This window comes from Taeniopygia guttata, chromosome 1 (genome assembly GCF_048771995.1).
Source record: "Taeniopygia guttata chromosome 1, bTaeGut7.mat, whole genome shotgun sequence".
NCBI lineage: Eukaryota > Metazoa > Chordata > Aves > Passeriformes > Estrildidae > Taeniopygia > Taeniopygia guttata.
Window position 1 is genome coordinate 40865633 of NC_133024.1, and position 17587 is coordinate 40883219.

The 17587-nt window shown below is 40.8% G+C and overlaps 1 protein-coding gene across 1 annotated transcript; it reads right to left on the reverse strand.

Moving 5' to 3' along the window:
• Positions 1–310: 310 nt before the first annotated feature.
• Positions 311–16936, reverse strand: TMEM123 (transmembrane protein 123). The gene is made up of 6 exons (XM_072936598.1): positions 16534–16936; positions 11661–11729; positions 9532–9594; positions 4825–5016; positions 3305–3452; positions 311–2096 (listed from the first exon to the last, which is right to left on the reverse strand). Exons 1-6 carry the CDS (start codon positions 16934–16936, stop codon positions 2072–2074), a joined length of 900 nt encoding a protein of 299 aa, XP_072792699.1. The 3' UTR covers positions 311–2071.
• Positions 16937–17587: the final 651 nt, after the last annotated feature.

Here is a 17587-nt window from a genome sequence, read left to right on the forward strand (position 1 = left end):
AGGAAAAATAAGGTAAAATTCAACTGCACTGCCTTTGTCTAGATTTCAAACAACTAGAAAGGAGGTCTGGTTTTATTTTTGCACCGACACTTCTAGAGTCTTAAGCACATACTTTTGCTTTACTGTAGTAATTATATTACAGAATAAATTAGAAATTATTCAACTAGGCAAAAATGAACTAGGTCTGGTATTCTGGCATTTAAAAGTATATATATATAGGGAATACTTCTTATCAAATGTTATGACTGTGGAAAGGACTAAGGGAATTACAAAAGCAGATAATGTATTAAAAATTCAATTGAAATTAATGTAGTAACTCCAAAGATTTAATTTTATTTGTCTGTACAGCAGAGGGGAGACAATCCCAGTTGCACTTAACTATCTTAATTTCTATAAAGTAAGGAATTACAGTTCTATAAAAGAATTGTTTCCGTAACTCTTCAAGTCAAATCCAGTAATATTCCACCAAACAATACAATTAAGAAAAAATAAAAATGTTACTTCAACTCACTCTCCCCTGACCCTCAAACACAGTAAAAAAATGAAACATCCCTGTTACCGCCTTTTCAGGTGAGTAGCTAGTAAGATGATTCTTTAGCCATGGTTTGCCCATACCTTGGAAACAGTTTTACTGTGAAAAAGGAAAAAAAACCCTTATGGCCACTTTAACATTGCATGTCAGAATAAACTACTGCTTAAGAAATTAATCCGTTCCGGAGTAGTTAAACTTTCCCTGATAAGTTGTTCCCCAGCCCCCAACAGACCAATGTGCAGTTCCCACTGTGACTTTCCTCGCCTGTCACCATCTCCCCTGTGCCCAGCAGGAGGCACTGGTGCCAGCAGTAACCAGGACAGGCAAACCCCACACATCAACCCTCTTCAATGGGGACGGGTCTGCAAGTGAAGCCTGAGCAAGACTGAACAATCATTCAGTGACTTAAAGAGATGCAGGCCTGTGTTTCCTGATCCTTGTTCTTGTTTTCCTTACAGCAGTGTAAGTCATGAGCCCATCTACTGAAGTCAGCAGATTAATATGAGTGGACCTGCAGAAGTGACATAGGAACAGGACCAGCCATCCTGCACAGGACCCTCAAAGCATTTGAGCCTTCAGCTAAAGATGCCCCAGTGCCTTCAGCTGGGCTTCTGACCAGGCCTCTGTACATCTGTGCAGCAGGATCAAGTTCTTGAAATAGCTGTAAAAATGCAGTTTATAGTCTGCTAAAATGCTGTCTTACAGTTTTCCCCTTCTTTATATAACTTTGAACGATTATCAAATGCTGCTAAAACACTAGAGACAGCTTCATACTAAAAACCAAGAGCCAAATTATTGCTAACTTCAACTTTAAAGCCAATTTAAATTTTTTTTTATATTTATAATGGCACAATTACTTTTCTCTATTTTCATTAGATCTTCAATTGCACAAGCTTCATTATGCCATGCTAGAAAAAAAGAAGCTTTTAGAGAAAAGGGTTATGGATGGATACTTCCATTCTGTCCATGTTTCTTGCAGCTACTCTCCTTATACAGCCTATTAAGGAAAGCACCTGCATCTCATGGTAAGCTAATGACTGACATTTAGAGTAATCATTCTATTCACTTCTGTACAGTTATCTAACCACAACTCCTTTGAAGCCTATTAAAAATTAAATGAGTTGTTCAAAACCTGAAATTTCTAAACTAAAGTTCACATCAAACTTCAAAATAAATACAATTTAATACAAAATTTTAGGAAAAATACCCTGAACTTAGAATTGCACTGATGCAATTGCCTGTGCTAGTAATTAGCTATTTCAGAGCTGTGTGTGTACCTTAAAATGACTCAATAGGTGATTTTCTCTAAATCTGGTTACAAGTACTGGAAAAAGAAAATACTGTCTCTACAAAATGCCAAGTTCCTCTTACAAGAGCCAGTGTAAAAAATCAAGATGTTTAAAAGCTTCTCAACATGTTGCAGGATAACACCCAAGACCAGTTTAGAGACTGGGATAATCTTTATGAAAGTCACTCTTCCAGAAGTTATAACAGCTATGACAAGGTGGGCTTCCAGCACTGCCTTTTCTGAAGTCTCCTTTAAATGATGGCATCGTGTTCATCACTGTAACAGAAACACAGTAATTAATGTTCTACACTACAAGCAAGTCAACATGAGAAAGAGCCACCCAGATTCTGCTGAGAAGGTTATTTCTCAGCAGAATTTCTGAGAATTATTTCTGAGCAGAGGACACCTTGCTAGGAAGGAGTAAGGACACATTGATCTGGGAGTTACAATCCTCTCTGAGACAAGTCTGAAGTTAGCTGAATAGTTTTCCTCCAGCTTCACTGATCTCATTACCACCTTGTCTTTCACATGTCATTCATGTATTCTTACATCAGCTGTTGCTCAGGCCTGTTTATCCTGTCTTACCCATAACCAGTAGTAAAGTTAATCAAAGCCACTGCACAAACTCAGCAGCAGGTTCCCTTTGTTTTGAAGATGCTGTTGATGTGAATTTTACAATACCCATTGTCCTAGACTGCATCACAAACACCACTTCAGGTAAAGGTGCAGCAGGGACTGGCCTCATTCCATAACCAGTAAGGAGGAGTCAAGATAGAAAAAAAAAGCCTGAACACCAGTATCCCAACAGGTCTAATGACATCACCTCACTTAAAACCAGCTTCTTGACTGAGATGGATGACACTGAAAAGGAAATAAAAAGCAAGCTAGCTCTTAAACTAAATGTGGGTAGGTCCTGAAGCCTGGAGTAGAGCTGAGCATAAAAGCAAGTGAGATGGTAAGATAAAAAATTGGTAAGGATAAGAAACTTTGATTAGAATTCACTATACATTAATGGCAAGGGGGAGAAAAACACCAAAGAATGAACAGACAAACAGAGTCTAGGAAAAAGAAGAAATCTTGCAAACTGCAGAAACTTTCAATGAAATGTTAACTATTCATGGACAGGCTAAAAGACAAGGATCATTTTAAAAAGAATAAAATTATTTTATATAATAGATCAGAGAAAAAATAGCAGAAACTTTCAATGAAATGTTAACTATTCATGGACAGGCTAAAAGACAAGGATCATTTTAAAAAGAATAAAATTATTTTATATAATAGATCAGAGAAAAAAAAGACACAGGAGAGAGGCATAATGAGGAATGGCAGAAGTGGTGAAAGACAAAACAACAGAGTTACATCTCTTAATTATATTAATATAATGTACATTAAAGAAATGTGTGAATTCATTCTACCCATTTGGTTTTCCTTTTTGCCCTCAAGAAAGTAATAAATGGTCAAGGGACGACCCCTTGGGAACTTACATGGTTCTGTACTGAATGCCTCTTCTGGAGTGGTAAGTTTTGCATCCAATGTAGAGAATGACTAGGACTCCAAGAGTCAGCACAATGCCACCTACAAAACTGCCCACATCAAATCTGGAGGTTTTGACAGCCTCTGATTTTGATGTGGCTGGAAAGAAAACAAAAGGCATAATTTACAGAGCTTGCAAAATTGTGTTTTGAGGGACTACTCTACATCCTGCCCTCACCATTGATTTATCACCTCAAGACCCACTTAGACAACCAAGATAACTAACAAGACACAAGCCAAGCACACAAATGTAGGGCTCTGATTTTAAGTGCCATATTTTGGTGACATGGGCACAGCTGATCCAACTGCTTGATGTCTCTTCAAGACTAACTGTTCCTTCTCCCCACCTCCCTTTTCCCCCCTGCCTTTTCTCTCCCCTGCTATCTCCTCCTTCTCTACATGGAGCTCCTGCTCTTCTTAGGCCAGTTCTAGTGTTTTTCATACTCTCCATGAACCAATTTAACTCACGAAGGTGGCCTGAAATGAACCCAAGCATAAAAGGAAGCTGCTTTCATTCAGATGAGCATAGTGAGTCATCCTGCAAGAGGGGTCCAACAGCCTCCAAGTCCATCAGTGTAGTGGGAACACAACACTTGGTGTTTGCTTTACCTTGTCTCATGGAATTGTACCCTCACAGTCCCAAGTGAGGTCAGCTCTGCAGCCTGACACAAACATTGACAGAGACAACATGGCCTCAGATAAGCCACAGCTGTTTCGCTGCTAGAACTGGTTACATCTGCTACAAACTCCCACCTGAAGACCAGTTTGTGCTCAGTTGTATTTGTACTAGCTACATACAGAGTGTTACATGATCAAGTTCTTCTGCTGACACCTTCACCTACCCAATGATGCTTCACTGGTATGTGAGCACTCCTGATGTGTTCAGAAGTGCAAGCATGAAGTGATGGGAACACAGCCAGCCAAGTGCAAGAAAATACTGAATTCTGCAGTCACTGTTTTTGTATTACCAGGTACACTTAAACTGTATTTGACAACTTGTACATAAAGGGTGACTCATGCACAGTCATGCTCTATTCTCTGTTGGGGTAACATTCATTACATTGCTAGCAGAACTCAGTCTTTTTACCAAGCCAGTAGATATATTCTGAGATACAGGTCAGCTGTGGAAAAGAAGTATTAGCGAAGAGTTCAAATAAACTGCAGAAAGGAGAGCTGAACAAACACAAAAGTTGTATATAAAATTGAGGCTTTCTCCTTTACATTGCTGATGGCTGCTGGATAGGACCACTTGTACTTTTTTCCCTAAATCCAACAGGTCTCTCAGTAAGTGGAGTGCTCAGAGCAACATAATTGTATGCAGCTTAGTAATGAACTCCCACTTTAGGCTTGTTTTTTAGCATGCAAATAGCTTCCTTCTTCTTTCTTTTTACGCTGCTGTCAAACTAACTGTTCTACAGCCCAGGTGAACGTGCATCCGAGCCTTTATGAGCTTCCTGAACTGTGAACTCACCTGTTACAGAAGTGGAGGAAGGCTTAGAAGTGGTCACCACTGTGCTGTTGCCTTGTGGCGACGTGCCTGGTGAGGCTGTGGTGGGTGTCACTGTCTGGCTGGTTTTGGTAGGCTGAATTGTCAGGGTCACAGACGTGGTGGTGCTGTTGGGCTGACTGGTACTGGTGAGATGAGTAGTACTGCTGGACACACCTGGGAATTTTTGTGATACCACACAGAAAAATTCATCAAAATGAACAACTGTACACTCATTGAGTAAGACCACATATATTATGCCCAAAGAGAATGACAGAGTAACAATAAAAATGCCACTGCATGGTATCCAGGCTTGCATACAGAGTTTCCTTTGGGAAGACCGAACTTCTGATTTCTGAGCCTCAAGGTCAGAAATTATTTAAAGGAAAAGCTATAAAGAAAACCTGGATAATATACGATGACTTTTAGGTGAGTCAGCTTTTTTTTTTTTTTTTTTGTAAAAACTCAGTTCCATAGAATGATGCCCAACTTACAATATGTTAAAATGAAATAAAATTCTGGATCAAGAGTTACTTTCTATTTGAAGTGCCTACATTTTCAGACCACAAAGCTTTTCTGATAAGAACAGGGTTTGTATAAAAGCACCACCCCCGAGTTTTAATAATGATTTGATCTTTCACTTACTTCTGAATGAAACACTAGCATTACTAGGGTTCCATATACATTAAAGCACACCACAGAGAATTCTATATTTATGTCGTAAGGATAAAACATGACAAAATTTCACCTAAGTGAATGTACTGCTTAAGTAATTTATCTAGTCTTGCCAAGGTTAAAACAAAGGCTGGAACGCTTTTTCTCAAGTTTCATTGATGTAATGTTTTTACTTTTACTTAACACTTCCCCTTCTCTCCTCAGAAAACACTAATGAACTTCAGAATAAAAATACCATGATACAAAACTCAAGAATAATAGAAATTGCTATTTATAGCAAAATTCTTAGAACTTTCATGAAAGGCCAGATAGAATTATTGTAAAACAATTATATTTTTCTAAGAAGGAACTAACAAGAAACATGAGTCTATTATGCAACTAACATTTCTCCAAGCAGACAGTAGGATGCAAACAGCTTTTATGTATGAAAGAATTATAGAGGGAAACAGCTCCTTTGCAGCTGTCTACTTCTGTATTATTTCTATAGCTTCACACAAGCTAGGCTCATTTTACACACCTCAAAAGCTTTTCAACATGGAATTCCAAATATGTCATTATATCCATGTTTTCTTGAAATTGTCTAAAATTAGAAAAATTGAAGGATAATTTCATCTCAATTCTAGAGTAACCGTGATACTCAATTTCTGCCCTTTTTATGCAGCATTTAAAATGTAGAATAAAATGTGTTGTGTAAAACATGAAGAATTACATACAAATCTGTGTCTTTGCTAAGATTTAAGTATTACAGCTTCCAATGCTGATATAAGCATCAAAAACTTAAAAAAAACTCATCAATATAGCAATGTAAATATGCAGAAAGGAACTCACCTACACAGCACATCTGAAACATTTAGCATTAAAACTACTAAAATACTGAAATACAGAATCCTTTGTAAATGTTGTTTTCCTGTTCTTTCATGTTATAACTTATTGTGCCATAAATCCAGAAAACCCTTTGAAATGAGCATGCATTGTGATGGAACAATTGGAACACTATATTCATTTGCTTACCTTGTTACAATTACCAAAATTCAGTTCCTCTATGAAGCATGCGTAAAATACATCAGATAAAATTCAGGGCATATTTTAATACTGACAGGTAAAACTCCTCGAAGGCACAATGATACATAAATATCAAATGGTTCCTCATTGTAGGAAGCAAGCAAGGAAATGTTTACATGAAACCATCTACAGTTACATGACATGAAACCACACCAGGTAAGTACATTCCTACATAAGTGACACCAAAGGAGGACAGATCTGGATGCAAGTGTCAAGCAGTTTTCTGTGGGTGGGTTGTTTTTGAGCTGAGATTTCTGAGTGTCAATGAGCCTTCTGTTTCCGAGCAATACAATGGCTAACTGTTAGATGTCTAACATTATAAAATGATGTTACACAAAGTCACACTGGACATTAAATTTCATAATTAAATTACGAAACGTGAGTCATGATGAAAAAAATCCAAATCTATGAGGAATTCCAGCACATTTGCACATAACTTTTCCCCCCCCCATCTTTTCTAGTAGTAATTTTTTTTTTTTTTTTTTTTTTTTACTTAATCAAGATTACAGCCATTAAAATCTGTCTAATCTCTAGACCTATCTTTCATTATGTATTTAGCATCAGGCATTTCAAAACATCATTGGGAGGCTATCTCAGGCAGCTGGTGAATTTGGGAAGCTGACATGAATCAGGCATTAACCTGCTCTTCTTCATCTTTGAAAAATCTTACCCATATTTTACAAACAGAGTGAAGATGAAAGAATATTTGCTAGCAACATCCGCCCTTTTATTTCCCTAATTACTTTCCCCCCAAAAGATCAGCTGGGCTTCATCAAACACTACACTAAACAAAAAATAACTCGGGCAGTCAAGGTTTATTATTTTAAAAGGATGCATACCAGTAATATAGTTCAGGTTTATGATGCTTTGTTTTTAAAAGAGACAAGTATTTTACATAGTTTGCTATGTAAGTATTTAAGTATTTAATTAAGTATTTAATTAAGTATTTAATATGTTTAAGTATTAAATAGCTATGCTATAATCATAAATAAAAAAATATATACGCCATATAGATAAGAATCCTTAGAGCACTAAAGGAGTAGGAGCATGTACTGCTAACTCAAAAAGAATGAGCACAAAACTCAAATTGTATAAGCACTGTGCTAACATGCAAGACTATTATGGAATGCCCTTCCTAAAATAAATACTTTCTCTTGCATGGAAAATGATTGAATGAAAGAGACTTTTGCTTCCTTCTTCCCCCTCCCAAAAAATAATGGCAAAGACTTTAAGCAAAATTAAGTAAGTACATATACCCTCTAGCATTTATTCTGAAGAGGTTGGGACAGATATTCAAAACACATAAACGCTGTATTAAAATCTATGACATTTCTAATGGAAAAAAAAAAACAAACAACAAAAGGATAGGAATTGCTAAATCTTGCAAAGCAAGGCACAGGTCTCTGTTATTTATCCTATGCCTAGCAGTAAAGGGCTCAGGCCTCGTTTTAGTTTTATTATCCAAAACTAGTAAAACTCAGACCTCTCCAGGAAACCTGCAAGGGCTGGAGCAGAAGTCAGAAGGAGAACAGAGTGGGTGAAACACCGTGGCTTCACACACTTAGGGGATGGCCATAAGGAAACAAAGAGATTACAGAAATCTCTGGACTTTCCAAGTTAGACATGCTTGAACTGCTACACTGCAGGCAATGGAATGACACACTGCACCACTTGCTTGCTATCTAAAGGAAAGTCCTTGCAAAGGTGTTTTTTTTTTTTCTTCCAGTGAGTATTTTATACTTAAATTTAAAAAACAAGCAACTTCTGAGTGTGTTAGCTCAGAGTTTATCTGGAAATTACAGAGACAAAATATAAGAGTTGTATTAGAAATGAAATTACATATCTAGGACTTTACAATCAGCACAAAACCCCACAAATACACAAAGCATCTTAAGAAGACACAACATTTCTGCTCTGCTTTCACATAGCTCTTAGCACAAAGGAGCCTCAGTCTCTAGCTTCTCTCAGATGCAATATTCTATCTGGGCATCACAGCCTGAACAACTGCATGACATTAATGCTTATCCAGCCCTTACTAATGCAGTGAAATCTGCCTGTGCAAGTTCTTCAAGAAGATGAATGTTTTAACTCCTTTAACTCCCTTTTTTAACTTACTTACAGTTGTTTTGAAGGAAATACAGTAGTGCTAGAACAATGAAAACAGACTCATGACAAATTGCTCCACTTGACTGATACTGGCTTAAATGTTTCTATTTCGTGCTAGGACCTCTCTAAGGATTATTTTCTATGGTGCAGGAAATTACTTTAAGTTGTGCCAGGGGATATTAGAAAAAAAATTTCACTGAAAGAGTGGTTAGGCATTCGAATAAGTCGCCCAGGGAGCTGGTGGAGCCACCATCTCTGGAAGTGTCCAAGAGAAGCCTGGATCTGACACATGGGGATATGGTTTAGGGGTGATTATGGCAGTACTACACTGATGGCTGGACAGATAATCTTGAAGTTCTCCTCCAACCTTGATGGTCCTGTGATTCTATGAGTTTTAAATAAAAGGAAATGGAGTCCTACTCTTGAAACTCAAGCTCCCAGGAGTTCATTACACCCTAAATCTGTTTATTCTGAAATAACATTAAACAGATATGCACTGCTTGCTTAACAACATATTCATCTTTACTTCACGAAAATGGAAGAAGCTTGCTTAAAGATGAAGAATAAACATTAAAAAAACCCAACTTCTTTCAATTTTTCCTTGAAGTTAAATTTTGATTCCTGTGTTTAAACAGCATCACAAATGTAATTACTAACGAAGTATGGCACCTAAATTTGAAAAACAATATAGCTTCTTTTCAGAGTTGTTTTACATGTTGCTTCCCAGCCTTAAAATGGTAACACCTGTCTCACATACCCACTTTTGATGGCCTGATCTTTTGAACTTGGCATGATCAGAGTTAGGTTGGGAACTAACTTCTAGGTTCACAGTAATGAACAGATACATACCTCCTGTAGATGTTGCTGTGGATTGTGTGGATGATGCAGTGACAATTGGTGAAATACTATTGTCTTTAAGGGAAAAAAAAAAAAAAAGCAACAAGAAAATCACTATTATTCATTTTAATTTTAACATACTATAATTAAGTTATCCACAACACAATACTGTCCTCAGGGAATCTGTGCCTGGAGATGGGAATACAGCAGAGAGTGACCCATCCCAAAGCAGATGGTTTTTATCCCTGGAAGCAAAATGCTTCCAGATCTCAGTGCAGCAAGAACATAGTTAACAGTGTATGCACAGCAGTGCCCAAATGGCTTGCATCTGATTCTTTGCACATCCTCTGTTGATTGTCTTCCACTTCTATGTCATGTTTTATTCCGTCTGCTGTAAAATAGCCATACTGTCACTAACCTTCTTAATCTACTTATGCACTATGAGAGAAGGCAGCTTTTTATTTTTATTCCTCTATTTCAGTTCTATTTTCTGTTCCTTGATCTCTTCTTTTATTTTGTTGCATTTCTGTTGCAAACTGGGATGATACTGCAGCCAGGTAGGGGCAGACAGATACTCTGAGAAACATGTCACTGCATACTTAAGTTCTCTACACAAAAAAAGTCCCAAGAATGTACCTGTTTCCAGACATAAAATGTAATCCAGTCTTAGTGGTTTTACCTTTCTCATTTGTTTCACTTCTCCTTTTCCAGTTCTCTTTTTCTTGTCCCTCCTTCCTCCTTACAGTCCTCCTTCCTTCTAGGCTTCTCAGGCACGCTCCCACTCACTTCTCTCCACACTGTTGCATGCCTCTTCTGTATTTCTCACAGATTACACGTCCTTTCCTCCTGGCAAAGATCTACTGGGCTGTTCCTGCGAGTGTCACTGCCCATATCTTCCTCCCTTCATTCTGCACTGTTGTGAAAGCCCATTCTATGATCACTCCTTTCTCTGAAGTAAGTCATCTTTTACAGCACCCTCCCACACTGGCAGGGTTATGTGCCCTGCAGCAGCTCTGCTGCTTTTCAGCGTGGCTGAAGAATAAACCATATAAACTCAGAGATTAGGAGGAGAGCAACAGAGCTACTGCAATCAAGAAGCAGACCTACACTTATCTCCTCTGAATGGATCTACTGTTCTTACCACTGGAAAAGTCTAGTCTGGAACTCTTTGCAATTGCATACATTATGAGAAAGGTCCAGTTAAGAACAAATGCATTAAATTTACATCTTCATACCAAAAAATGGTGTGGGGGGGGGGGGGGGTGGAAATTACAGAGGGCATTACTTTGCTTTTTGTTTGGTATAATCACAGCCAAGAAGCCCCCCACACTGTGTACTGCACAATCAACTCTTATACTGACTCTTATAACTGGGGCATTAAGTTGCAGATTTAATTGCCTTTGAGAAAGGATCTATGATTGTACAATTACAAACACATTCTTTCTTGCATATGTTGACTTTTAGCCCAGTATAAGCCATGGATATGTCTGGGGTTAAATATTTTCCACACAGGCCCAATACTGCAACCAGAACACATCTTTGAGTTTTCCCCATGTTCTAAGTGCTTACTTCGGCAGCCCTGGGACAGCTCTGGATGTGGACTGCATGTTCATACAGGTAAAAAGAGCCATATCTACTGCCTGGAATTTGGGTGTGAGTCAATGTTGCAATTAACACAAGACAGAGTGAGTTAATGAGCAGAGTATCGCTGGCCAACAGCAAATGAGATGACTGAAGTAGTACAGGGCAAAAATGACTCAAATGAAAAAATGCTCCGCCTTTATCTGAAGATCACTGAATTCTAATCTAACAGACTTCTTGGTTCTCCTTTTTAACTGTAAATTGACATTGCCAGGAGTTTCTAGTTCTATACACAGTATTTTCCCATTTTATTTCTCCTCTCTCTGTTGCTCTGGGGTACCCAAGGATATGAGAATTGAATCATGTTTTACCGTTCCCCTTAAAAATCTTTAGTTGTCTCAGAATAGATGTGGCAATCAGAGTACCTCCCTCCTGCCCTACAGCTGCTCAGAATTCTATAGAATAAAATAAAGGGCAAATTATTTTTAAGGCACACAATAACACATACTGTTTTTCTTGATGCTATTGAGGAACAGTAACAGAAATGTCGGAAGTATTACCTGGCAACCTACTGCCTGGAATTGGAGTAGTGCTGTTCACGTTGTTAGTGCCGTTTGTGACTTCATTACCTACATTTAAAAACATAGGAATAGTAAGATTGTTTTAGGTGGAAGAAGAAAAAAAGGTTCAGCATCTGCCACTTGCTTTGGGCATATAAATGACTAATTTACCATGGACAGGAGTCGATCATGATGATGATATAAAAGCACATTAGCACAACAGCCTGCTCAGAGTGCATTAAAGGTGACATAATTTATACTACCCAATCACCAAATGAACTGAAACTCCTCCCATCGTTGTGTTATCTTTTCCATCATCCCCATCCCAAGTTTTCATCTTCCTTGAGATGAAATGAGACTGAAAGAGGCAAAAGACCAGGCACTTTCTTTCAGTAATAACATCTGACCTACATCACCTACAGCAGAAGAGAAAGAACTTCTCACTTCTATCTCTTCCTGTGAAGTTTGCCAGGCCTTTTTAGGCAGATAGGTGCTTCTCTGGCCCTAAATGGACAACAGCGATAACACAATTAGCTCCACTAAGAAGTAACATTATTCAGTTTGGGACTAAGGGCACGTTAATGCATCCACTGAGCATTTGGAAGGTGGGGAATGGGACTGAGGATCATACCTCCAAATTAATGATAAAATTTAAAGATAAACCACAGAGAATGAATAGACTGACATTCACAGACATACAAGATGATCAATTGTGGATTCTTCCTTTGACAAACAGTTTAATTCTGATCACCTAATATCGTGTAAAAGACAAGCACATAACCTGAACTGAGTATCACAGAAATAGGGAATTTTCTTCATGCTTACAAAACCTTAGTCAAAGTCTCAAAATGGTGAAGTTTGCAAATACAAATGGCAAAATAACTTATTGTATCTCATCCCTACAATCTCAAGACTGAGGGCAGCACTGCAAAGTATGTTACACTGTTTAATTAGGGAGATTAGGGAAAACAAACAAACAAAGGATAGGACACTCCTAAACTAAGCTTCCCCAGAGAGGACCCAATCCTGCAAAAACTGTTCTATATCACAGCAAGTTCCCCCACATTAAACAATGATCTGATTGGGAAAGCTAAGCCACCACAAAACTGACATTACATTCCTCTTCAACAGCACACAATGTTTTTTTCTGCAGAAAAATTTTTCAACCAGCAGAAAGGACTTGGTATGTAATTACCTAAAAGAGAGAGGCAAGAAACAGAGGTGGAAGTAAAGGCAGGACTGTATTAGTTTAGTTCAGATCAGCTTGGACTGCACACCTTGAAAGATGTCGAAGACCTTATCCAGCCTGAAAGATGCTTATTTTTTTTTTCCCTTCTTAACAAACCCAAACACTGGTAAGTTTCTTAGTTTGAATAACATGCATTGGCTCCAGAATACAAATACTCCTTAAATGGAGTTTTGCATAAGCATATTCCATATTGGAACACATGGTAGTGAATGGGACAAGGGAGATAAAAAAACATCTTAAAATGATACTAGTCCCAAAGTGTTCTCTACCCTGAGACTGTGCCTTTGAATATGAAGCTGCATGTATCACTGCAGCTGCAAGCAGGAAACTTCAAACAGAGGCAGTTAAGGACTCCTAGGTTAAGCAAAGCAAAAAGCACCACAGCTTTTATGCAGTGATGGCTCTGACAAGTAGAACTTCTCATCCCAGACCACAGGATTCACAGTTCAACTGTCCCAAAGCACAACAGGGAGGGGTTCTGGCCTTCTCCAGGAAGCAGAAGGGGAAGGGTTAGAAATCCACACTGACCCAGGTGTAGACACACGGGGCCAGCACAGGAAGGAAGCGGGGAGAGAGGCAGCAGGCAGCTGCAGCATCCTGTGCACAAGCAGAAGCTGAGCTCTTGGGGCCACAGCATCAGCTACAACATCAGGCCTATGAATCTTAAGCAGAGATTAAGAAACTCTGTGCTGAGGTCTATTCTCCCTTTGTCCCAGAAGAGAGGGACAGAAAGAAATGATCTCTTGTTTTCATTTTGCCTTATTAAAGAACCAACACAAGGATATACCCAACTTAAAACTGGATCAGAGCAGCACAAACTGGAAAAAGACAGAGATGGCAGGATCAACATGATTTTTGTCCAACAACTCTGCTTTGCTCTGTTTAAGGTCAGGCACAGGTGCAGCTAAAAAACCACAGAACTGTGGCTGGTTGCGGTGTATCTGAAGGCAATGTGCTTCCTGTGAAAGCCCCTCAGAGTTTGGCATTTCGAGTGCTTCCAGGGCCTCTTGTGGTTTTGTTGTTGTAGTGCATCAAAAGTCACGAACTGGAGACAATCTTGATATGCAAACTTTCAAAAGGGCAAAATCAGCCCAGTTATTCCTGTTTCATAGCTGGAATTGAGATTTCTGAAGTCGCAGAGACTGAAGATTTGTGCTTGTGTGTTAAACAAATACATACAGAGTGAGTGATAAGGGCAGCTCTGATACCTGCTAAAAATGAAAAGGACAAGATGTTAAATGGACTTGATTTTGCCAGGTCCTGCAAAAATCACACACTGGAAAATAGTAATTTGGAATCTGTCTTCTCCAGCTTAGACACATACCAAATTACTATTCTCCATAGCTGAACCCTGGTAGATGGAACCTACACAAATGAATGGCAATAGTTAGTCAACTACCTGCATGTGACAAAGGTCAATTTGTTCACTCCAACCATCACTTAAAAGATAAACTCATTTCTAAGGGCTCACATACTTTATGTCTAGTGTAGCTAAACTTTATGCTGCAGAAAATGTTGGTACATAAACTCTCATTTTTAATAAGCACAGCTTTACACATTCATTTTGGAGACATGGCAAAAGTCTTATATAAAGCTCTCTCAAAAGCAGCACGCTTTTCAAGCTTAAGGCATGGAAGGCACAGAGGGTAGTTTTATGCCCATCATTCTGCTGTTGTTGGTTTAAAACCCCAAAAGTACAGAAGGACTGACAATGTGCACTCCAACAGAAAGATCACCCACTTGCTCAGTAATGTCTAAGATACCCAGATGAGGAAGAGTTGAGGTGCTGGAATGGTTAAAGAGATCTTAGAGCAATATGAATATAACCTCTTCTAAGAGCAGTGTTTTCAGGCCTGGAGGCTGCTTCTGCTGCTTTTAGCTGTTTTTACTGTGAGTAGTTTTATGTACAAGTAAGTTCTTGGAAGATGTCACTAGCAATCTTTTCTCAACACAACAGGAAGGGGGTGGGGGCCACTTCCTGACAAGGAAAAGGGATTCTCCTTTGTCAGGTACCAGGAAGACAGATGGATTTTACATAATAGTGGGAAGGATTTTTTCTAAACCATATTATTCTGGTTAAATAACGTTTCTTCCACTGACTTGACTGACACATAGAAATAAACTGTCCAGCAGAGTAAAAGAGCAGCATTATATTGAAATAACCAGACTGCACAAATATATTAACTGGAGTGAGACACATCCACTGCCACTTTCACTTTTTGCATATCGGAGTCTTTGATGGGGTTCACACTTCCTCCTGTGGTGTTGATTAGAAAATCACAAACATCTGCTGAAATCAACACAAATCTCAGCAGCACGTTCTGGAAGCTTCTAAGTGTACAGAGGAGGGGGAAAAAAAAGCTATTTCAACAGCTACATTAAACTGAGCCTTAAAAGGGCACAACTTCTTTCAACAAATCATAACTGAGCTCCTGACAACCAATTCATATACAGAGGAAGGACTACAATTGAGTTTCAGGAGTTGCAAGAGATCACCCCTGCCCCAGGAGACAGCAGTGACTGTATTTTTAGTTAAATCACCACATGCACTCAGGAAGCAACATGATAAAAGACAGATCAGGGCAATCTCATATCACATGAAATGACAGGCTGTTGTTGTTAAATAGAGGCCATAAGATCTTAGCAAAGCAATAAACAGGTTACTTGTTAACTCCTTTTAAAGGAACTTGCCCTTCTTTTTGGAAGGGCTATTATAAAGCTGTTTACATTTCTCATTTTAATTTTTTAAAATCAATTTATATTACAACTTTACCAGTTTAAACAACAGCATATTCACACTGAGATTCCTCGGCAGTATTTACAGCAGGTCAATTCCAGTACCCACCATCTTTTGGCTTCTTTACTTTGGAAAATTGGGTGGCACCGTATGCCAAACTTCAGTCTTCCGACAAGGCAACCCTGGCAGCTCAAACCTTTATGTTTCTCGGCTTATTTCAGAGCCTCTCAACGCTGATCCCCTGACTGCGGTGTGCTGAGCACAAAGCTGTGCATTTGCTAGAACCACCCACTAGAAAGGGGCACAGCTGCGAGCGCCTGCCAGAAGCGCGACAAAGCACAGCGGCCGTCCGAGCCGCACCGCCACCATCAGCCCCAAGCCCCGAGCCCCAGGTACAGCCCCGGAGCGGGCAGGGACCGACCCTTCCCCGGCCGGACACTGCGGGGGCGGCCCTGGCTGCGGCTCCCGGGACGCGCTCCGGCTCCCGGGGCGGAGCCGCGGCTGAGCCGCGCCCGCGCATCCCGGCGGGCGTGCGCCCCCCCAGCCCAAACGCTCCTCGGGGGGTTCTTCTGTCGCTGTTTCTATTTAACGAACATCCCCAACGTTTACCCCTTCTCCTCTTTCTGTCACAGCTCCCGAAAACGCCAGCCGTGCCACCTCCCCTCCCGATCGGGAGCAGCGCGCCAGCGACCGCCGCCGTCCAGTCCCGCTGCCGCGCCCCGGGGCGCTCGGGGCAGCCAGGGCGCAGCCCCGGCCGCGCTCCGGGACGAGGCCTGGGTCGGCCCAGCGGAGTTGCGGCGACAGCCGCCAGGCAGAGCGGCTGCGAGGGGCGCAGAACCAGCGCTCCGCCGGCCCGGCCCGGCCCGCACCCCGCGGGCGCTACTCACAGGAGCCGCGGACAAGCAGCAGCAGCAGCGCGCAGAGAGCGCAGGACGCGCGGCGCAGGGGCCGCATGGCCGCGGAGGCGCTGCCGGAGCTCGCCGGGCGCGGTCTGCGCGCTGCCGGGCGAGGGGCGGGCCGGGGCGGGGCTGCGCGCCGGGATGGGCGCGGCGAGGTGCGCTCCTCTGTCTCTCGCTTCTCCCAGCGTTTTCCGGCAGGCTGGGCGGCGGAGCGCTGCGCTAGCCGTAAGGGGAGACTAGCGAGCGGAGAGATGTGTGTGCTCCACCAGGTGCTACAGAGGCGACGCCCGAGCGGCGTTCTGGTGCTCTGTGGGTCAGCGCCGAGCTCCAGCAGCGCCGCCTGCGAACAGCGCTCACGGCTGGTGATGCCAGGCTGTTCTCCAAATGCCATTCAACATCTGCCAGCAGAGCCTCAACTGCGTGGATTTATCTTCCTTGTTAGTATTATCCGCCTAACCAACACCTGGGTTCACTGCTCCCTCCCGAGTGCCTGAAATTTCCCGATACGCTTGGAAAATTGTGTAACCCACTACAAAGGCGATAGGGAAAAGTGAAAAGGAATAACTGTGTTCAGTTCTTTCAAAATTTTCCTGAGAACCTCTAACATAAAAGTGGTGTCGTGAATTTGTTTTTCAAAGGGAATTCGTTACTATGTTCTTAAGAATGAAAACAACTTGAAAAATATTTATCAGAGGAAAGAACTATTTTTCATGTGAATAATTAAGGATCAGTAGCAAAGCCACAGTAGAATACTTCGCATGTACTACTACACTTATGTTCAACGAAGCACAACGATGTTCCCATGTTAAACCACATATCTGAGCCAGGGAGGGTGAATTGCCTCACCTGAGAGCTCACAGGCAGGTTGTGAAGCTGTACTCTGGGAGCTCACTCACCCCCAGGCAGACATGCATTTACTCTGTAAGTCTCAGCAAGTGAGTGGTGAATTAGAATGGTGGATAGATATTTTATTCTTTTTTAATTCTAGCCTAATGAGGTCCTTCAGTCTGCATTCAGTAAAAGTAGCTGCATGCTTTGTACT

What these genes read in the sequence shown, in the direction of transcription:
- TMEM123 (XM_072936598.1), bottom strand. Translation starts at nt 16,936, where the DNA reads ATGGCATTTGGAGAACAGCCTGGCATCACCAGCCGTGAGCGCTGTTCG. An exon ending in CACAGCAACATCTACAGGAG is followed by an intron (nt 5,017 to 9,531) that starts GTATGTATCTGT and finishes AAAAATTCCCAG; the next exon opens with GTGTGTCCAGCAGTACTACT. An exon ending in TTCCTCCACTTCTGTAACAG is followed by an intron (nt 3,453 to 4,824) that starts GTGAGTTCACAG and finishes TTTTCTTTCCAG; the next exon opens with CCACATCAAAATCAGAGGCT.